The 15,547-nt window shown below is 44.8% G+C and overlaps 1 protein-coding gene across 7 annotated transcripts in view; it reads left to right on the top strand.

Moving 5' to 3' along the window:
- Positions 1-13,796, top strand: part of AGTPBP1 (ATP/GTP binding carboxypeptidase 1) — a 140,287-nt gene extending 126,491 nt beyond the window's left edge. For all 7 annotated transcript variants that reach the window (XM_006135883.4, XM_006135884.4, XM_006135885.4 and 4 more), the window contains one exon: positions 13,091-13,796. In XM_006135883.4, the coding sequence (XP_006135945.1) occupies positions 13,091-13,268 (178 nt within the window). In that variant the 3' untranslated portion in view covers positions 13,269-13,796. The remainder of the gene's footprint in view (positions 1-13,090) is intronic.
- The last annotated feature ends 1,751 nt before the right edge of the window (positions 13,797-15,547 follow it).

The raw sequence follows: 15,547 nt of genomic DNA, 5'->3' as shown, positions 1-15,547 counted from the left end.
CCCTTATCACACACCAGGACCGACCCCTACTTCTCCCATCCCTCCTTCCCTAGGGAACCCTATTCTAGTAGTTCACCACCCTCCTTAGACAATAGTAAGAGTCATACCTACATAAGCACTGCCCTAATGGTCGATCTCCCCATGCCGAGCTGGTGCCTGATGGAGCGGTAGCTGTTTGGGATGGTGAGTTTCCAGAGGGCAATGGCAATGGAGGGGGTGGCTGGTCGCATGTGGGTGTCCTGTTGCTTGAGGGCAGGGGCGAGCCACTTGCACAGCTCCATGAAGGTGTGCTTCTGCATGTGGCAGTTTTGGAGCCACTGCTAGTCGTCCCACCGCTCCATGACTATGTGGTCCCACCAGTTAGAACTGGTGTCCATTCGCCAGGAGTGGCAGTGCACGGTGTGTAGGGGAGGGCAGGAGAGCCTGTGCTGCATGAGCAGCATGTGGAGAAAGGAGAACGGTGGGTTCTGTTCCTGCAGAACCATGAGGTACAGCAGCAGGTCTAGGAGCCAGTGAGTGCTTTGCAGCAGACCAGGCTCCGTGGGTGGGAGTGCTGTGGTGTTCACAAGGGCAACTAGAGCACATAGTGAGATGAGTTTGCCTACCTCCTGAGGGACAGCAAAGGTGAAGAGCCTGAGACTTGACTGTACGGGGGATCCCTTTAAGCATGAGCTTCAGGCAGCAGCTACAGGGGCAGGGGGCTAAAATGTGATTCAGCCTCCAATCAGTGTGGACATGATATTTTGAAATAGCTATTTTGGGAGTTTTTATTCTTTATTAGGGGAGACGTACCCTAAGTGCCACAGGACTACTGGTTGCTTTTAACTTACAGACTAACATGGCTACCCCTCTGAGACTTTACTTCTGGGTTACACTACAGTGTCATGTCTTCAGTAGGAATTTACATCAAGATAGTTCACACGCATTAGTTGTCCCACAGTAAAAACACACTTTTTTATGGTGAAGACTAAGCCAGTATTGTTTCAGGGATCTGCAATATTATGGAGGTAACAGGCCGGTCTCCTGCATGGGAATGGAGCATCTCTCAAAGGTTTATAGTGGTCTAAACACAAGAAGATAGGGAGCAATGAACACCTCTGGTCTTTCTCTTTTAGTAGTGAAAGATACTGTATTTGATCTTATAGGGAGGGACAGCTAACATCACTGAAAGGATGGGAGTAAAAGTGACAGTGTTGGAATTGTGATGGGAAATAACACATGAGAGGTGCTTAGCATTTATTTTAATCAACATCTTTCCATCCTAATAGTCAATATTATTATTTATTCCATAAAATAAAGTTTGTGTATTTATAATTTGTGAAGTAACTGTATTCATAGGATAGTGTTAAAAGAAACAAGTAAATAAAAACTGTTATACTAGGTCAAACCATAATATAGGCTGCTCAGTGTCCCTGTGGCCAGTACCAGCGCCTCAGGGAAGTGTACAGAGCATGGAACTAATGGAGTGATTCACCCTGTCATCCAGTCCTGACTTCTGTAGGGTGAGAAGTTTAGGATTGCTGAAAATTTGAAGTTGTATCCAAGGTTAATAGCCATTGATGGACCTGTTTTCCATGAACTTATGCCTTTCTGTTTTGAGGCCAGTTATGCATTTGGGGCTCACAGCATCCCAAGGAAATATGTTCCACAAGCTAGTTGTGCATTGTGTGGGGAAACTGCTGCTTCTTGTTTGTATTAAGCTCATTGACTTTTAATTTCTTGGGTGACTCCTCATTTTCGTATTGTTTGGAGAGGTAAATAATGCATCTCTAATCCTTTTGGCCACCCCATTCATGATTTAGTTAAGCTCTATCATATCCCTCCTTGGTGGTTTCATTTTTAAACTGAACAGCCCTAATCTTTTAGTCTGTCCTCATATGTAAACTGTTCCACAATCGTGATTATCTTCTGTTGCCCTTTGTGGAACTTTTCCTGTTTGTCTACCCTTTTACTATAATTCAACACAGATTTTGAAGGTAGATTACATTTGTGCAAGAATTATTACTATTCTGACTCTTAATTGCTGTAGAAGAATTTTACCAGAAAATTCTTTCAAAACAGAGTTCTGTTTTGGGTATGTGTGCTTGCTGTAGTTAAGGTTGAATTCTGATTTCCCCTCTAACCTAGTTACTTTTTTAGTTACTCCATACGCTTTTGCTTTAAATTTGAGATATTTAGTGAAATCCAAGTGATTTTGTTGTTTGAACTACAGGCAGTCCCCGGGTTACGTACAAGATAGGGACTGTAGGTTTGTTCTTAAGTTGAATCTGTATGTAAGTCAGAACTGGCGTCCAGATTCAGCCGCTGCTGAAACTAATCAGTTTCAACAGCGGCTGAATCTGGACGCCAGTTCTGACTTACATACAGATTCAACTTAAGAACCCCAGGCATCCCTGTTGTACCAATAAAAGCAAGCAGGATCTTATGAGGGGGATAAGGCAAAAAGCCACATTTATTGTAAAGATAATAATAAAAAAATAAAGAAAAGATAGAAGCAAACAACATTGTTTAACTACTTATTCCTAACCCTTATACACTTTTATTTATGTGTGTGTATGTGTGTATATATATATATATATATATATACACACACACACACACACACACACACACACACACACACACACACACAACCATTCATTATATATACACACAACATATATATATATATATATATATACACACACAACCATTCATTCATTCAAGATCTGTGTATAGTTACCAGCCTGGAAGTTGCTTGTGACAGAATACTGGCCAGGTATTCTGTACACAAGTGATGGTAGTGGGGAGCGAAGTCCTGATCAGATGCGCATCTGAAGCTCCTGGTAGGCTGGCAGCAGAACCTTGGACTCTGATTCCATAGTTTTTTAGTCCAGTTCTTATAGGAATTTCTTCCTATGCCAGTCTATGGAAATTGCTGCATCATGCTGATGTCTCCAGGGTGGCTGCCAGGTGCTCGTCAGTGATCTCATCGGGTGGACCTCCAGTACTTGGTTTTCTCCACTTGACACCTTTTGGTTGCACTGGCACCTGACGCCTTCTTCAGCCCTTTGTTGCTGTATTCTCAGGCTGGCACCTCTCAGAACCATTCACTCATCATCCAAGCACACTCTCTCTTACATACATTCCCTAATTAATGTTTCCCATACAATATTTTTGTATAATAATAACTTTACATATATCAGAGTTGTAGTTACAAAAAGTTTCTGGGTGGTATTGCTTAAAACATTCTCTGAGTGCTGAGTAAAGTTACAATGTTTTACAGAGAACAGGCGTCAATTAAGTAACAATGCCTTTGGTCAATTACAGCGCTTGGCTCCCATAGCAGAGTTTGTGGCTTGACAATACATTGTTACAATGTATCTCTGCAATGTCAATTTCAAGCAGCCCCTTGCACAAGCTTGAGCATGCCCTGGAGCATAGGGGGAGGGGGGGCTGTTTCTGGCTGCATAGGATTATATTCTTAACAGTTCTAAGTTACATGACCTAATACATTATATTCTAAAGGGGCAATAATAATAATAAATCTAAACATTTAACAATCTTAACTAATAATAATAATAATAATAAGAATTAATAATAAATCTAAACACTTTAAGTTGTGGGGAACAAATTATGGGGAGTCACTTCCATTTGGAGGAATCATTTTCAATACATTAATATGTTATCCCTACATCCCCAAGTCAGCTGCTGCTGAAACTGATCAGTGGCTGATTCCAGGAAGCCCGGGGCAGGGGCTTCCTGTAGTCAGCCACTGGTCAGTTTCAGCAGCGGCTGACTTGGGGACGCCTGGGGCAGAGCAGCTGGGGTGCTGCTGGGTTGGTCCAGTAGCGCCCAGAGCGGCGCTACGGGACCAACCGGCAGCGCCCCAGCTGCTGTACCACAGGCGTCCGGAGCAAAGCCGCGGAGCACGGGGGCAGCGGGAGCCCAGACGTGCCGTGGCTGTCCTGCTGCCCTTGGGCTCCATGGCTTTGCTCTGCTTTGCTCCCCGTCTCCCTGGTCTGCAGACCAGGGGGATGGAGAGCAAAGCCGCGGAACACACGGACAGCCCAGACGGCCCTGCCCGTGTGTTCCACCGCTTTGCTCCCCGTCCCCCTGGTCTGCAGACCAGGGGGACGGGGAGCAAAGCAGAGCAAAACCGCGGAGCACGCGGGCAGCGGACGGCCCAGATGTGTCTGGGCTGTCCGCTGCCCGCGTGCTCCGCCGCTTGCTTCCTCTCCCTGGTCTGCTGGAGACCAGGGAGACGGGCCCCGTTCATAACTGCGGATCCGACATAAGTCGGAGCCGCGTAACTCGGGGACTGCCTGTACATGGTAATGAGAGAGATTTTGGTCAAATTTCAATTGGAAAATTTTGCTCTCTGATAACTTGTAGAGGCTAGAAACTTCAAATGTAGCTTGTCTTTCAGTGACATTTAAAAAACAAAATTCGAGCCAAATTTAAAGAATGGCTCAATCACTTTTAAATTAATGTCCATTTTGAAGTTGTGTGCATCTGCAAAGAACCTTTCAAAAACATTTAGGATTCCCTATGCAAGGCCTTTGGTTGAGAGTGAGCATTGCAGCCAAATGGTTTTTCATCAAAGGAATTGGGCCAGGTAAAAATGCTTTTTCTAATGCCACTGGGGCATGTTGCTTCAGTAAGCAGAGCAAAGCATCTGGGCTGTCTGCTGCCCACGTGTTCCGCCGCTTGGCTCCCCAGGTCTGCAGGGGGACGGGGAGCAAAGCAGAGCAAAGCCGCGTAGCACGCGGGCAGCGGACAACCCAGACGCGTCTGGGCTGTCCCGCTGCCCCCGTGCTCCGCGGCTTTGCTCCGGACGCCTGTGGTACAGCAGCTGGGGCGCTGCCGGTTGGTCCCGTAGCGCCGCTCTGGGCGCTACTGGACCAACCCGGCAGCACCCCAGCTGCTCTGCCCCAGGCGTCCTGATTCAGCCACTGCTGGTCAGTTTCAGCAGCGGCTGAATCAGGACGCCTGGGGCAGAGCAGCTTGGGTGCTGCTGGGTTGGTCCAGTAGCGCCGAGGAGCGCTGTCCCGTTGCGGGCGTGCTCCAAGGCTTTGCTCCCCGTCTCCCGACCAGCAGACCAGGGAGACAGGGAGCAGCTTTTCTCGCCCCGGAGGACGGGGGTGGCGGACCGCGGCGCATCTGGGCGTCCCGCCGCTCCCGTCCTCCCGGGCGAGAAAAGCCCCGTTCGTAACTGCGGATCCGACATAAGTCGGATCCGCGTAACTCGGGGACTGCCTGTAGCTTAATTCAGCTTTTGACGCTATCTCCACAGCAGGAAGTTGAAGTAAAAACATTCTTCCTTCGACTTCCCTTACTCCTTGTGAAATGAGGGTTACAGGAGTTGGAGTAATAAGCCCTCCATCTCAACATTATTTTGAAATAATGTCTTGCTGTGTAGATGTGCATTTTGTTATTTTGAAATAACGTCAGTTACTCCAAAATAACACTGCTGTATAGACGTACCCTCTGAAATTAAATGTCACGGTGTTGGGTTGCTGTGGCACTTTCCATCAAAGGAATGTTCACTTTTTTTTAATATCGTGATCGCTATTTCCAAGCGGTCTAGCTATATTCACTACTTGGACGTGATCCTGGGTTCCGTTTAGAACTGAATCAGGATTTGGCTCTCCTCTTATGGGTTCCAGAACTAGCTTTTCCAAAAGGCAGTCATTTAAGGTGTTAAGTGCTTTGCTTTGGTTCTGAAAAACTTAGCTTTATATGAGGTTTTTTTCCCCCCCTATTTCCATCAGTCCTGTACTCCTTCACCAGAGGAAAAACATGAATAATAAAGAGCTAGATTTTATACAATTACACTTTTTTCCCTAGATTTTTTTTAAAAAATATGTCTTACCACCTGTGGTTTATTAGCTTGCCTGATGTGTGGTGTTCTCTCTAAGTTTTTTCACCCATGTGCCAATTCATCATATCCACATTCACTCTCACTCTGTCTCTTTAATGCTCACCTCCCAATGCATACTTGTATTATTATCCTTGCTATTTGGTACTTCCTTCAGTGCCCATGTAGTGTGTCTCATTCTATTCTTTCAAAGTGTGGTGGTCTAGTGTTTTGACTGGTCTGTGTATTTCATATTTTTATTGTTATTTATTTGCACTTCAATTTAATTTTTTTAGTAAAAAATTCTAAAATGTCTCAAGTGTCTTGGTTGGAGTAATTATCCATATGGTGACTTTTAAAAAAAATGTATTAAATGTAGGGGTTTTTTTTCTACTAGTGGTGTACTGTTATGCACCCAGGAGCATCTGCAGAATAGAGCAATAGTTAGGGCAGTAGGGAGGAAGGAGTACCTGAACACACACTGCCAGCTGTGCGCACTCTGCTGATCAGCTGGACAGCAAGTGAATCTCTCTTGCATGGCCACACAAATGCGCATCTTCTAGGGAATGCAGCTGATGTGCTTTGACAAATGGCATCCATGTAAAATAGGGATTAAAAATGCTAAGAATTAATAGCAATACGATTATTAAATACGTCCAAAGGCTGCATCTGCACAAGGTAGGGATATGATTTCCTTTGCTTTTGTACACATTGCTTGTGCTATTCTTATTGAGCTAGTTTGAGTATAAATAGCAGTAGGGCAGCAGAGTTGAGACTAACCCATGTTTGTTACCTGTCCTTGGCATCAGCCAATGAATAAACCCAAAGGGTGAACTTGAGAAGCTTGTTTATTAGTACAGATTCTTCATAGGACAGCAATACACACAGATATCATATGCATGCTGGCAGTTTGGAGGCAGACTACAGGTGCTGAGAGTTAGTTTCAATTTTGCAGGTGACTGAAACTGGCCAGGTGACTGGGGTTGCCAGGTATCCGGTATTGACCCAGACAGTCCAGTATTTTTGCCTCCTGTCCAGTTAAAAATAAAATTCAGAAAATACTGGACACCTAAAATGTCAGGTATTTTCTGATTATTATTTCCCCTGCCAGGAGGCAATAATACCAAACACCTGGCAACCCTACACACACTCAGCAACCGTGCCCAGCCCCCGGGACCTCCAGAGCCCCCGCTTACCTGGTTCCACAGGGAAGCTGTCTTCTGGCTCGGATCAGGAAAACAAGATGGCCACTGACAAAAAGTCTCAAAGGCTTTTCTTAAAGGGGCCATGCTGTTTTGTTTTTGTTTTTGTGGGGGTTTTTTTGCACAACAACCTTGGTCTTCCCCTTTTTTTCCCTGAACAGTTTTTTCCCTAGTTATTTTTTTTGGGGGGGGAGGGGGAGGGTGTTCAGTATTTTTAGTTACGCCATCTGGCAATCTTACAGGTGACAGCCCCCCTGAGATTCAACCATGAGGTGACAAGAATTCCCTGGTGTCCTTTAGGATCCACAGGAGGGCTTTACTGCTTCCGGTTCATTCCTAGGTTTGGCATGCTGTTGTATCTTTCTGATGGAAGACGCTACCTGGCCACTTGTTACATCCATTTAAGCACTTTGCAGGAGTTTTTCTTAGCCATAAAAGGCAACACATGCTGTGCTGTCTTATGATTGGTTTTTCACTCCTGCTTTCTCATGCATACATTAGCAAGTTACATATTCATACGCATGAATACAATTAATTCTATTAAGGTGATGTGGCCTTATTAGATACTTTCCAACATAACAGGGACTTTTGTAATCCATAGTTGCTCAGAACATAACAGGAACTGTCCAAGCCACATTTGCTTAACATAACAGGTCCTTGTTCAAACTGTAGCTTGAGAAGGCAGATGAGAGGGAGGGAGAAATGGCAGGGAAAAGTTGTGTCCAGCCGGCTATATTCCTGTGTGTGTGTGTGTGTATGGGGGGGGGGGGGGAGGCGGGCGGCGCATTTCTAGTCATCTACATTCCTGCCCCTTGATTAATAATTTGATCACAATAAAACCATCGGACAGCAGCCCCCCAAAACAGCAGATGGAGCTTGGTGACTCATTGAACCAATGGCCTAGTATAACATAAGTATAAAAATACAATGCAAAAATATACCAAAAATAATTAGTAAAACAACAGTGTGGTTCATTAAGACCTTTAAAATCCCCGAGGCTTTGGGGCTTCAGGGTAGCAGGCAGGGTCCTGGCTGGTAGGCGTGGTTGCTTGGATTGCAGCCGCCGCCTCTTCTGCAACTTCTCCCTCCTAGAGGCTGATGCTGGGTGTGTCCTGGGTGTGCTCCACTTCAATGAAGAGGGAGATGACCGGCTCCCCTCCCAATATGGTATCCAGCTTGAAGTAGTGGCAGGTGTGCGGTGCTGCCCTGAAGCATCCATTTGGTTCCCTGGCCTTGTGGTAGGCCTGCTTGAGCTCCTTGATTTTGTTTTTTTTTTTTTTCATCCAGACCTGGTCCAGGGACTGGTTGTGTCCTTTGTCGGACAGGCTGGCAGCAATCCGTCTGCTTTCTGGTACGCATATCCTGGAGTTTGGCTCTTCCCTGTAGTCCTTGATGAGGTCTAGGATCTCTGCACCAGTCCAGGCTGGAGTGTTCCTGTGTCCTTGGCAAATGGCAGCCAGGGGAGCAGCAGGAGTGCTGGCAGCTGTGGGAGGCTCTGAGGTAGCTTTGGGGTCACTCATGGCTCCCTCGGATACTGTTGTCTCTCACAGGGCTTTCACAGCTAACCGCGTGGGACAAGCCCTTCTCCTACTGCCTGGCATTTTAAATTCTGCAGGAGAAAGGGGAGCAGTGGAGATGCTAGGTGTGTCCAGAGCAGTCAGAGATGCAGCTGTGAGAGGCCTCTGGAGGCCAAGTATTTTGAATTAGCAACACTGGAGCATCCGTAGTAATGCTATTTTGAAATAACAATTTTGAAATTAGTGTTATTCCCCAAGGAAAGCAGTACAGATTTCGAAATAGCCAGTCTGTTTTCAAATAATGGGCTTGGCAGTGTGGATGCCCCACTTATTAATTCGACATAAAGGGGGTTATTTTGAAATAACTCCCTAGTGTAGACTAGGGCTAAGGTGCCACATGACTCATTGTTTTAATAAAAATGATAATAGGTCTTGTTTTTTATAAGAATGCATAAAATGCTTTAAAATGCATGATTTTCTAGATTCTGTCATAAACAGACTTTTGTATAAAGGGAGGTTATGCTTTTTAGAAGCAGTATGCATTTGTCTGAGTTCTCATTGCAAAGTTTATCTTCACACATTAGAGTTCATATATTTTATTTTATTTAAATTTAAATTATACTGTTAAGTTTTAAGAGGCTACTTGAATAGCAATGACTTTAAAGTAAGCATACACACTATGGAATCGATGACAATTCACCAGTCTTAATAGCTAAACCAATTTATTATCAATGTTTTTTGTTTTAAAAGGAAAGCAAGAGCTGATGGGGATATGAGAGGGAGGGATTATTGAGTACATTAATTAGAAACAACTCAAGGGAAAAGTTAGGAAATTAAAATCTATAGAATCAGCATGGAAGGCAGCTAAAAATACATTGAGTCAAAAGATGTATGCCCTGACATTAAAGAAGCAAAATTGATTCAACAGCAAGGTTCAAATGTTAGGCACCAGAATGTAGAACTCCAGCACAAGTGAAAACAGTGAGGTAGAGTCTCAGTTTTAGATGCATTCTAAAATACAGGTTAAAGAGGGCTAAGAAGAATTTTTGAAGAATTAATACCAAGGATGGTATACATTCATTACATCAAAAATAGAGCCATGGAAGGGCCTCTTGATTACTTGTACCAAGCACATACACTACAGGTTAGACTGCCAAAAACTGGGACTCCCTCATCTGGCAACATCTGTGGTCTGGTAGGCCAGCGAGTCTTGGCTGGGAGCCCCAGTGACAAGAAGGCTGGTGGCTTGGAGCCCGGCGGGGCTGGGACGGGGTCCAGAGCTGTGGTAGCACAGCTAGGGCCATAGTAGTCCCATTAGCGGGGCTGGGACAGGGACGCAGCAGTCTGGGCTGCCAGGGCCACAGCAGGACCACAGCCTGGCATGGGGTGTGGCCAGGGCTGGCAACAGGGAGGGGAGGCAGGTTGGGTGGCCAGTAGCAGGAGACTTCTCCTGGTCCAGCAAATTCCCTCGTTTGGGACTGGTCAGGTCCCAAGGATGCCGGCCCAGAGAGGTCCAACCTGTATTGTGGGCGCTACCAGAATATTAAATAATTGTTAGATATATTTAGTTAGTTGTTGTATTTATTTTTGTGGTATTTAGTAAGCACAAGCAAGCTCTTAACCTTTATTTTATTTTATATAATATTCCTATTATGTGAATCTCAGCTGTCAATTATACTTCACTTGAGGTTGAAGGCACAAAGAATAAGCTCAGTGAAAAATATTTGCACCAAATTTGAGCCTATTGCAAATGGTCCTTTTTGTATTCCAAGAGTTTGAGTGGAAACCGTGATAAAATTAAATGCAGAGCTACTATCAAGAGATCCAATAGTGTATCTCCAAAAAAATTATAAAAATTCAAATGTATAACTTTGATTGAAATGCTTAATGATCCTAGTACAATAAACCAAAGCACCGTATGTGTTCCTAACACACCTATTGTGTTTTTATGAGCTGTATCTGGTTACCGTTGATCCCTTAGTTCCATCTTCTCCAATGTAGAAACATTTGGCAAACCCAATGGGGAAACTGTATGATTTGATTATGAATTAAAATTGATAAGTTGCAGATACTTTCTGGGACCTTATCTGAAGTCAGAACTACTTCTCTTATAAAATATTTAGAAGCATTTAGTGCTTTTAAGCAAATAGCTTTATCCTGTGTCTCAGTGGAGAATAATGAAGCTGGGCATGAAAAAAAATCACTTATATTTTTCTCATAATAGGAAACTCTGGGGTAGTGTGAAAGGCATATTTTCAGTTTTCTTAGGTTTACTCTAACAGTAGATAACTACAGGTTGGACCACCCTGGTCTGGCACCCTCAGGACCTGACCAGTCCCAGATGAGGGACTTTGCCAGACCAGGGAAGGTCATATATGGCTCCCCCGCTTCTGGCTCCCCCAACCCTGGACCAGCGGCTGGCCTCCTGGCTGACTCCTCCTTGCCAGGAGCCTTGCTGCCCTGTCCCTGCTCTGCTGGGCAGATCAGCTCCCTGTTCATCGAGCTCCTGGCCCTGCTGGGTTGTGCCCGGCTGCCCAAATGCAGTGTGCCAGGCAGCCCAGCTGTGGGGAGCCCAGCCCTCCAGTGGAACTCTCTGGTCCTGGAACATCCTTGGTCCTGCTAGACGATGGATGTTGCCGGACCAGGGAATCCCGGATTACAGAGGTTCCACCTGTATGTTAGAATCTTGGAAGACATTAGTTTAGCACATTACTATAGAAACCAATCAGAATACCCCATTGTCACTTGCTTCTTAAAATTCACTACTGCCTGGGAGCTGTAGGATTTAAAATGGTACTTTTTAAAAGGAATCTGTCCTAAGTATGAGAAGATTTAGCAATCTGGAAATAACTTCAATACTATACTATACAAAGAATAAGGCTTTACACCCTGCTTTGTTAGCACTTGAGTTTTCATTTACACACCAGTCAAAACTGCTCTTGCTACATTTTTCAACTAACAACTTTTTTGTACCTAAAATATAAGTTTGCAATCAGAAAACAAGCTTATTAATTTAAAACACTGAAGTTGAAAGCTCTTAAGGGCAGGGAGTGTCATTTACTTATGTCTGTTCGGTCCCTATAAAAGTTTATACATAGTGCATATGTTCTGTAGTAACATTTAAACATCCAGTTCAATGACTTACACAATGTGTATACAGTGAACCCTCGTTTATCGCGGTAGATAGGTTCCAAACCCGACCGCGATAGATGAAAATCCGCGAAGTAGGATCCTCAAAGCCTCGGGGGAAGCCGGCCGGGGGGCATCCCAGGCGCGCCTGGGCTGCTCCCCCGCCGGAGCCCCTCCGCGGCTTTCAAAGCCTCGGGGGAAGCCGGCGGGGGGGCATCCCAGGCGCGCCTGGGCTGCTCCCCCGCCGGAGCCCCTCCGCGGCTTTCAAAGCCTCGGGGGAAGCCGGCCGGGGGGCATCCCAGGCGCGCCTGGGCTGTTCCCCCGCCGGAGCCCCTCCGCGGCTTTCAAAAAAAGCCTTTTGAAAGCCGCGGAGGGGCTCCGGCGGGGGAGCAGCCCAGGCGCGCCTGGGATGCCCCCCCGCCGGCTTCCCCCGAGGCTTTGAAAGCCGCGGAGGGGCTCCGGCGGGGGGGCAGCCCATGCGCGCCTGGGATGCCCCCCCGCTGGCTTCCCCCGAGGCTTTGAAAGCCGCGGAGGGGCTCCGGCGGGGGGGCAGCCCAGGCGCGCCTGGGATGCCCCCCCGCCGGCTTCCCCCGAGGCTTTGAAAGCCGCGGAGGGGCTCCGGCGGGGGAGCAGCCCATGCGCGCCTGGGATGCCCCCCCGCCGGCTTCCCCCGAGGCTTTGAAAGCCGCGGAGGGGCTCCGGCGGGGGAGCAGCCCAGGCGCGCCTGGGATGCCCCCCCGCCGGCTTCCCCCGAGGCTTTGAAAGCCGCGGAGGGGCTCCGGCGGGGGAGCAGCCCAGGCGCGCCTGGGATGCCCCCCCGCCGGCTTCCCCCGAGGCTTTGAAAGCCGCGGAGGGGCTCCGGCGGGGGAGCAGCCCAGGCGCGCCTGGGATGCCCCCCCGCCGGCTTCCCCCGAGGCTTTGAAAGCCGCGGAGGGGCTCCGGCGGGGGAGCAGCCCAGGCGCGCCTGGGATGCCCCCCCGCCGGCTTCCCCCGAGGCTTTTTAAAGTTTTGGTAAGGATCAATTTTATGTTCACAGTACAGTGAACCCTCGCTACTTCGCGGTTCGACCATCGCGGATTCACGTATATACATAATGTAATGAAAAAAGTCCGCGAAGTCGTGAATCCGCGATGGTCGAACCGCGAAGTAGCGAGGGTTCACTGTAATATGTTACATATATATCCTATGTCGTGTGCGCGATATTAATTTTGTCAGCTGTGTAAATGTCATTTTTGCGCACAGTTCATGTGTGCTATTCGCTTATGCTGGATTTCTTGCATTAAAATAAGTATAATTTTGAATTATTCATTTAGCTCAAGATAAGGAAGTGGATTGGCTGAGTAACTGAATTTAAATCTTTTAAAGTTATTAATGTAACCTATCATGTGTTTGTTTTACTACAGCCCCACTACATATGTTCTGGATGAAGATGAGCCTCGCTTCCTTGAAGAAGTTGATTACAGTGCGGAGAGTAATGATGAGCAAGACATTGAATTGGTTGACAATGCAGGCGATTATGAAGCCTTTGTTCAGGAAGAGGGGCTTTCTGACTCAGAAATTACAAGGACACACCTTTCTTGAACCATCTTTGTAGATGTAATGAAGAAATTGAATGTCCCTGGTTTTTCGTGGACAAGGAAATTGCGAAGTATTTGGCTCTCAAGATGGTTGGCTCAAAGAGACAAAAAGGAATTAAAGCCAGTTTAGATGAAAGACAATAAACGTGTTTGATTTATGGTGATAATGGCATTTGTTTTATTTAAGGAATTCAGTGCTTTCATTTGGCATTGAGTATATCAAACAATTGCTTTACCATTTCATTTTCTACCAAATATTATTGCATGGCTTTTTGTGTCCTTAACTTCCCATAATCGCCAACAAACTGATTATAAATTGTAGTGTCAGGTACAGAAATGTATATTCCTTGTGGTACAGTCCTTTGAATTTCTTCCTGAAAATACATATGTACAGGGTTTTTTATTAATTTGTGTTTATTGAGGTTCTTCAAAATTATGTTAAATATTTGATTGTCTGAAGTAATGCAGAACTTGCTTTGAAATAATTTCATTCTACAGTTACTAAATTAAACAAATGAAAATTTGAATTGTTGCACTTGTTTCTTGATCCTTTAATATGCTGAATTTCTATAGTTTCACAACAGCCATTATTTAAAATACACAAGAATATCTAAATTGCCTTTTTTTTTAAAAGAAAGTTATTCTTGCAAAATGGCTCAGTTCACTAGTCAGAAACATTTTATGGTTGCTACTGCATCTGTACCTACTATGAATTGTATGTTTTTATAAAACTCTTCCCTAAAACACAGCATCTCAGGTGAAGAGACCCATGTTCATCTCCAGTGAGCTAATCTTTAGCTTTGAAAACAAGTTTACTCAATAACAAGAATTGACTAAATATGTATACTGTATATATATTTTGCTACCTACATGTTTGTAAATTTTATTATTTAATATTCTTGTCAAATTCTTGTATTGTCAAAATGAGTTCAGTTTATTCTGGACATGTTTTTAGGGGGAAAGGTGTTATCCATTTTGATTTAAAGTCTTCATGTCAATCAGATTGTGATGTGAGAATGATCAAAGACTTTGAACTTCCCTCCTCTCTACTGCCCCACTTATGCTTATTGAGTTAAAGGAGCTGAAGTTGCTGCTAAAAGTTTATAAAACAATGTTGGTACAGCAAAATATTTAATTATCCCTGCTTGATGTGACCCAGTTCCTAGTTTTGAAAGATACATGTATAGCATAGGGGAAATCTAAAAGCATCAAGAAATATCTTCTTATAATGCAACAGGTCCCTTACTGATGAGAGATTTTTAAGCATCAGCAGTGCAAATGAAATTGGTGTGAGTTTGGGTTTTTTTGGTAGTACGTGAAATAAAAACCATAGAGGCTCTGGGGGTAATAAGTGAAAATGACCAATAACACTGGTTCAAATCCGGCTTATGTGCTCTCTCTTCCAACTTTTCCTTTTTAAGGACTGACTATGTTAATTGTTCTGTGACCTGTATTGAATGAGTAGGCAGGGTCAATCCACTCCTGGTGAGCAGGTGTTTAGAAAGCAAAGTGACCATAAACAGTTGGCACTAACTGGCAATATCTAGACAGACCAAGAACTGAACCTGCCATAGAGGCTGATGTACCCTGTTATTACCAAGAGGTAATCAGTCCTCTTTAAATCAGGGTTGAGACACATTAGCAGGGCAATGTAGGGAAGCTTGTACCGTTTTGTACTGTTCTGTGCATATCTTCAGTATCCAGAATGCTTTCTCTAGCACCTTTCATATTTAATAAATTAATGTGCTGTTTTAACACAGCACGTTAATCAGCAACTCTGTGTGTAGAGTGACTTAGTAATATAGATTTAAAGACTCTCCCCCTCCCCCCGTAGGTTGATTACATTAGGTCTGATAACATTTAAACAGCTCTATTGCAGGATCCTTAATGACCATCCTGTGTGTGTGTGTGTGTGTGTGTGTGTGTGTGTGTGTGTGTGTGTGTGTGTGTGAGAACACTGTGTTTGGACTTAGGGTTCTGGAAGATGAGACAAGAGTTATGAATGGCTATTGAATAAATATTTATTTAGGGTGTTAACAAACAAGTACTTTCCTTAAATAGAAGTCTAAAATGAAACGTTGTATTGTGTTTACATTTTAATCTAGGTTTTGAATCTTGAATTCATTGTATGCAAGAATTTCAAGAGCATGTTTTATGTACTATATTGAACATGACTCAATATCTAGGTTCAAGTTATAACAGATGGAATTCTAGTCTTCTAAATATTTTTTATTGTTATGACTCAACATATTTTTGGTATTACATGAAGGCTCTAATACAACC

Source organism: Pelodiscus sinensis, chromosome 6 (genome assembly GCF_049634645.1).
Source record: "Pelodiscus sinensis isolate JC-2024 chromosome 6, ASM4963464v1, whole genome shotgun sequence".
Taxonomy (NCBI): Eukaryota; Metazoa; Chordata; order Testudines; family Trionychidae; genus Pelodiscus; species Pelodiscus sinensis.
The sequence above is the reverse complement of the archived record's forward strand: the minus strand, read 5'-3'. Positions and strand labels throughout refer to the sequence as shown.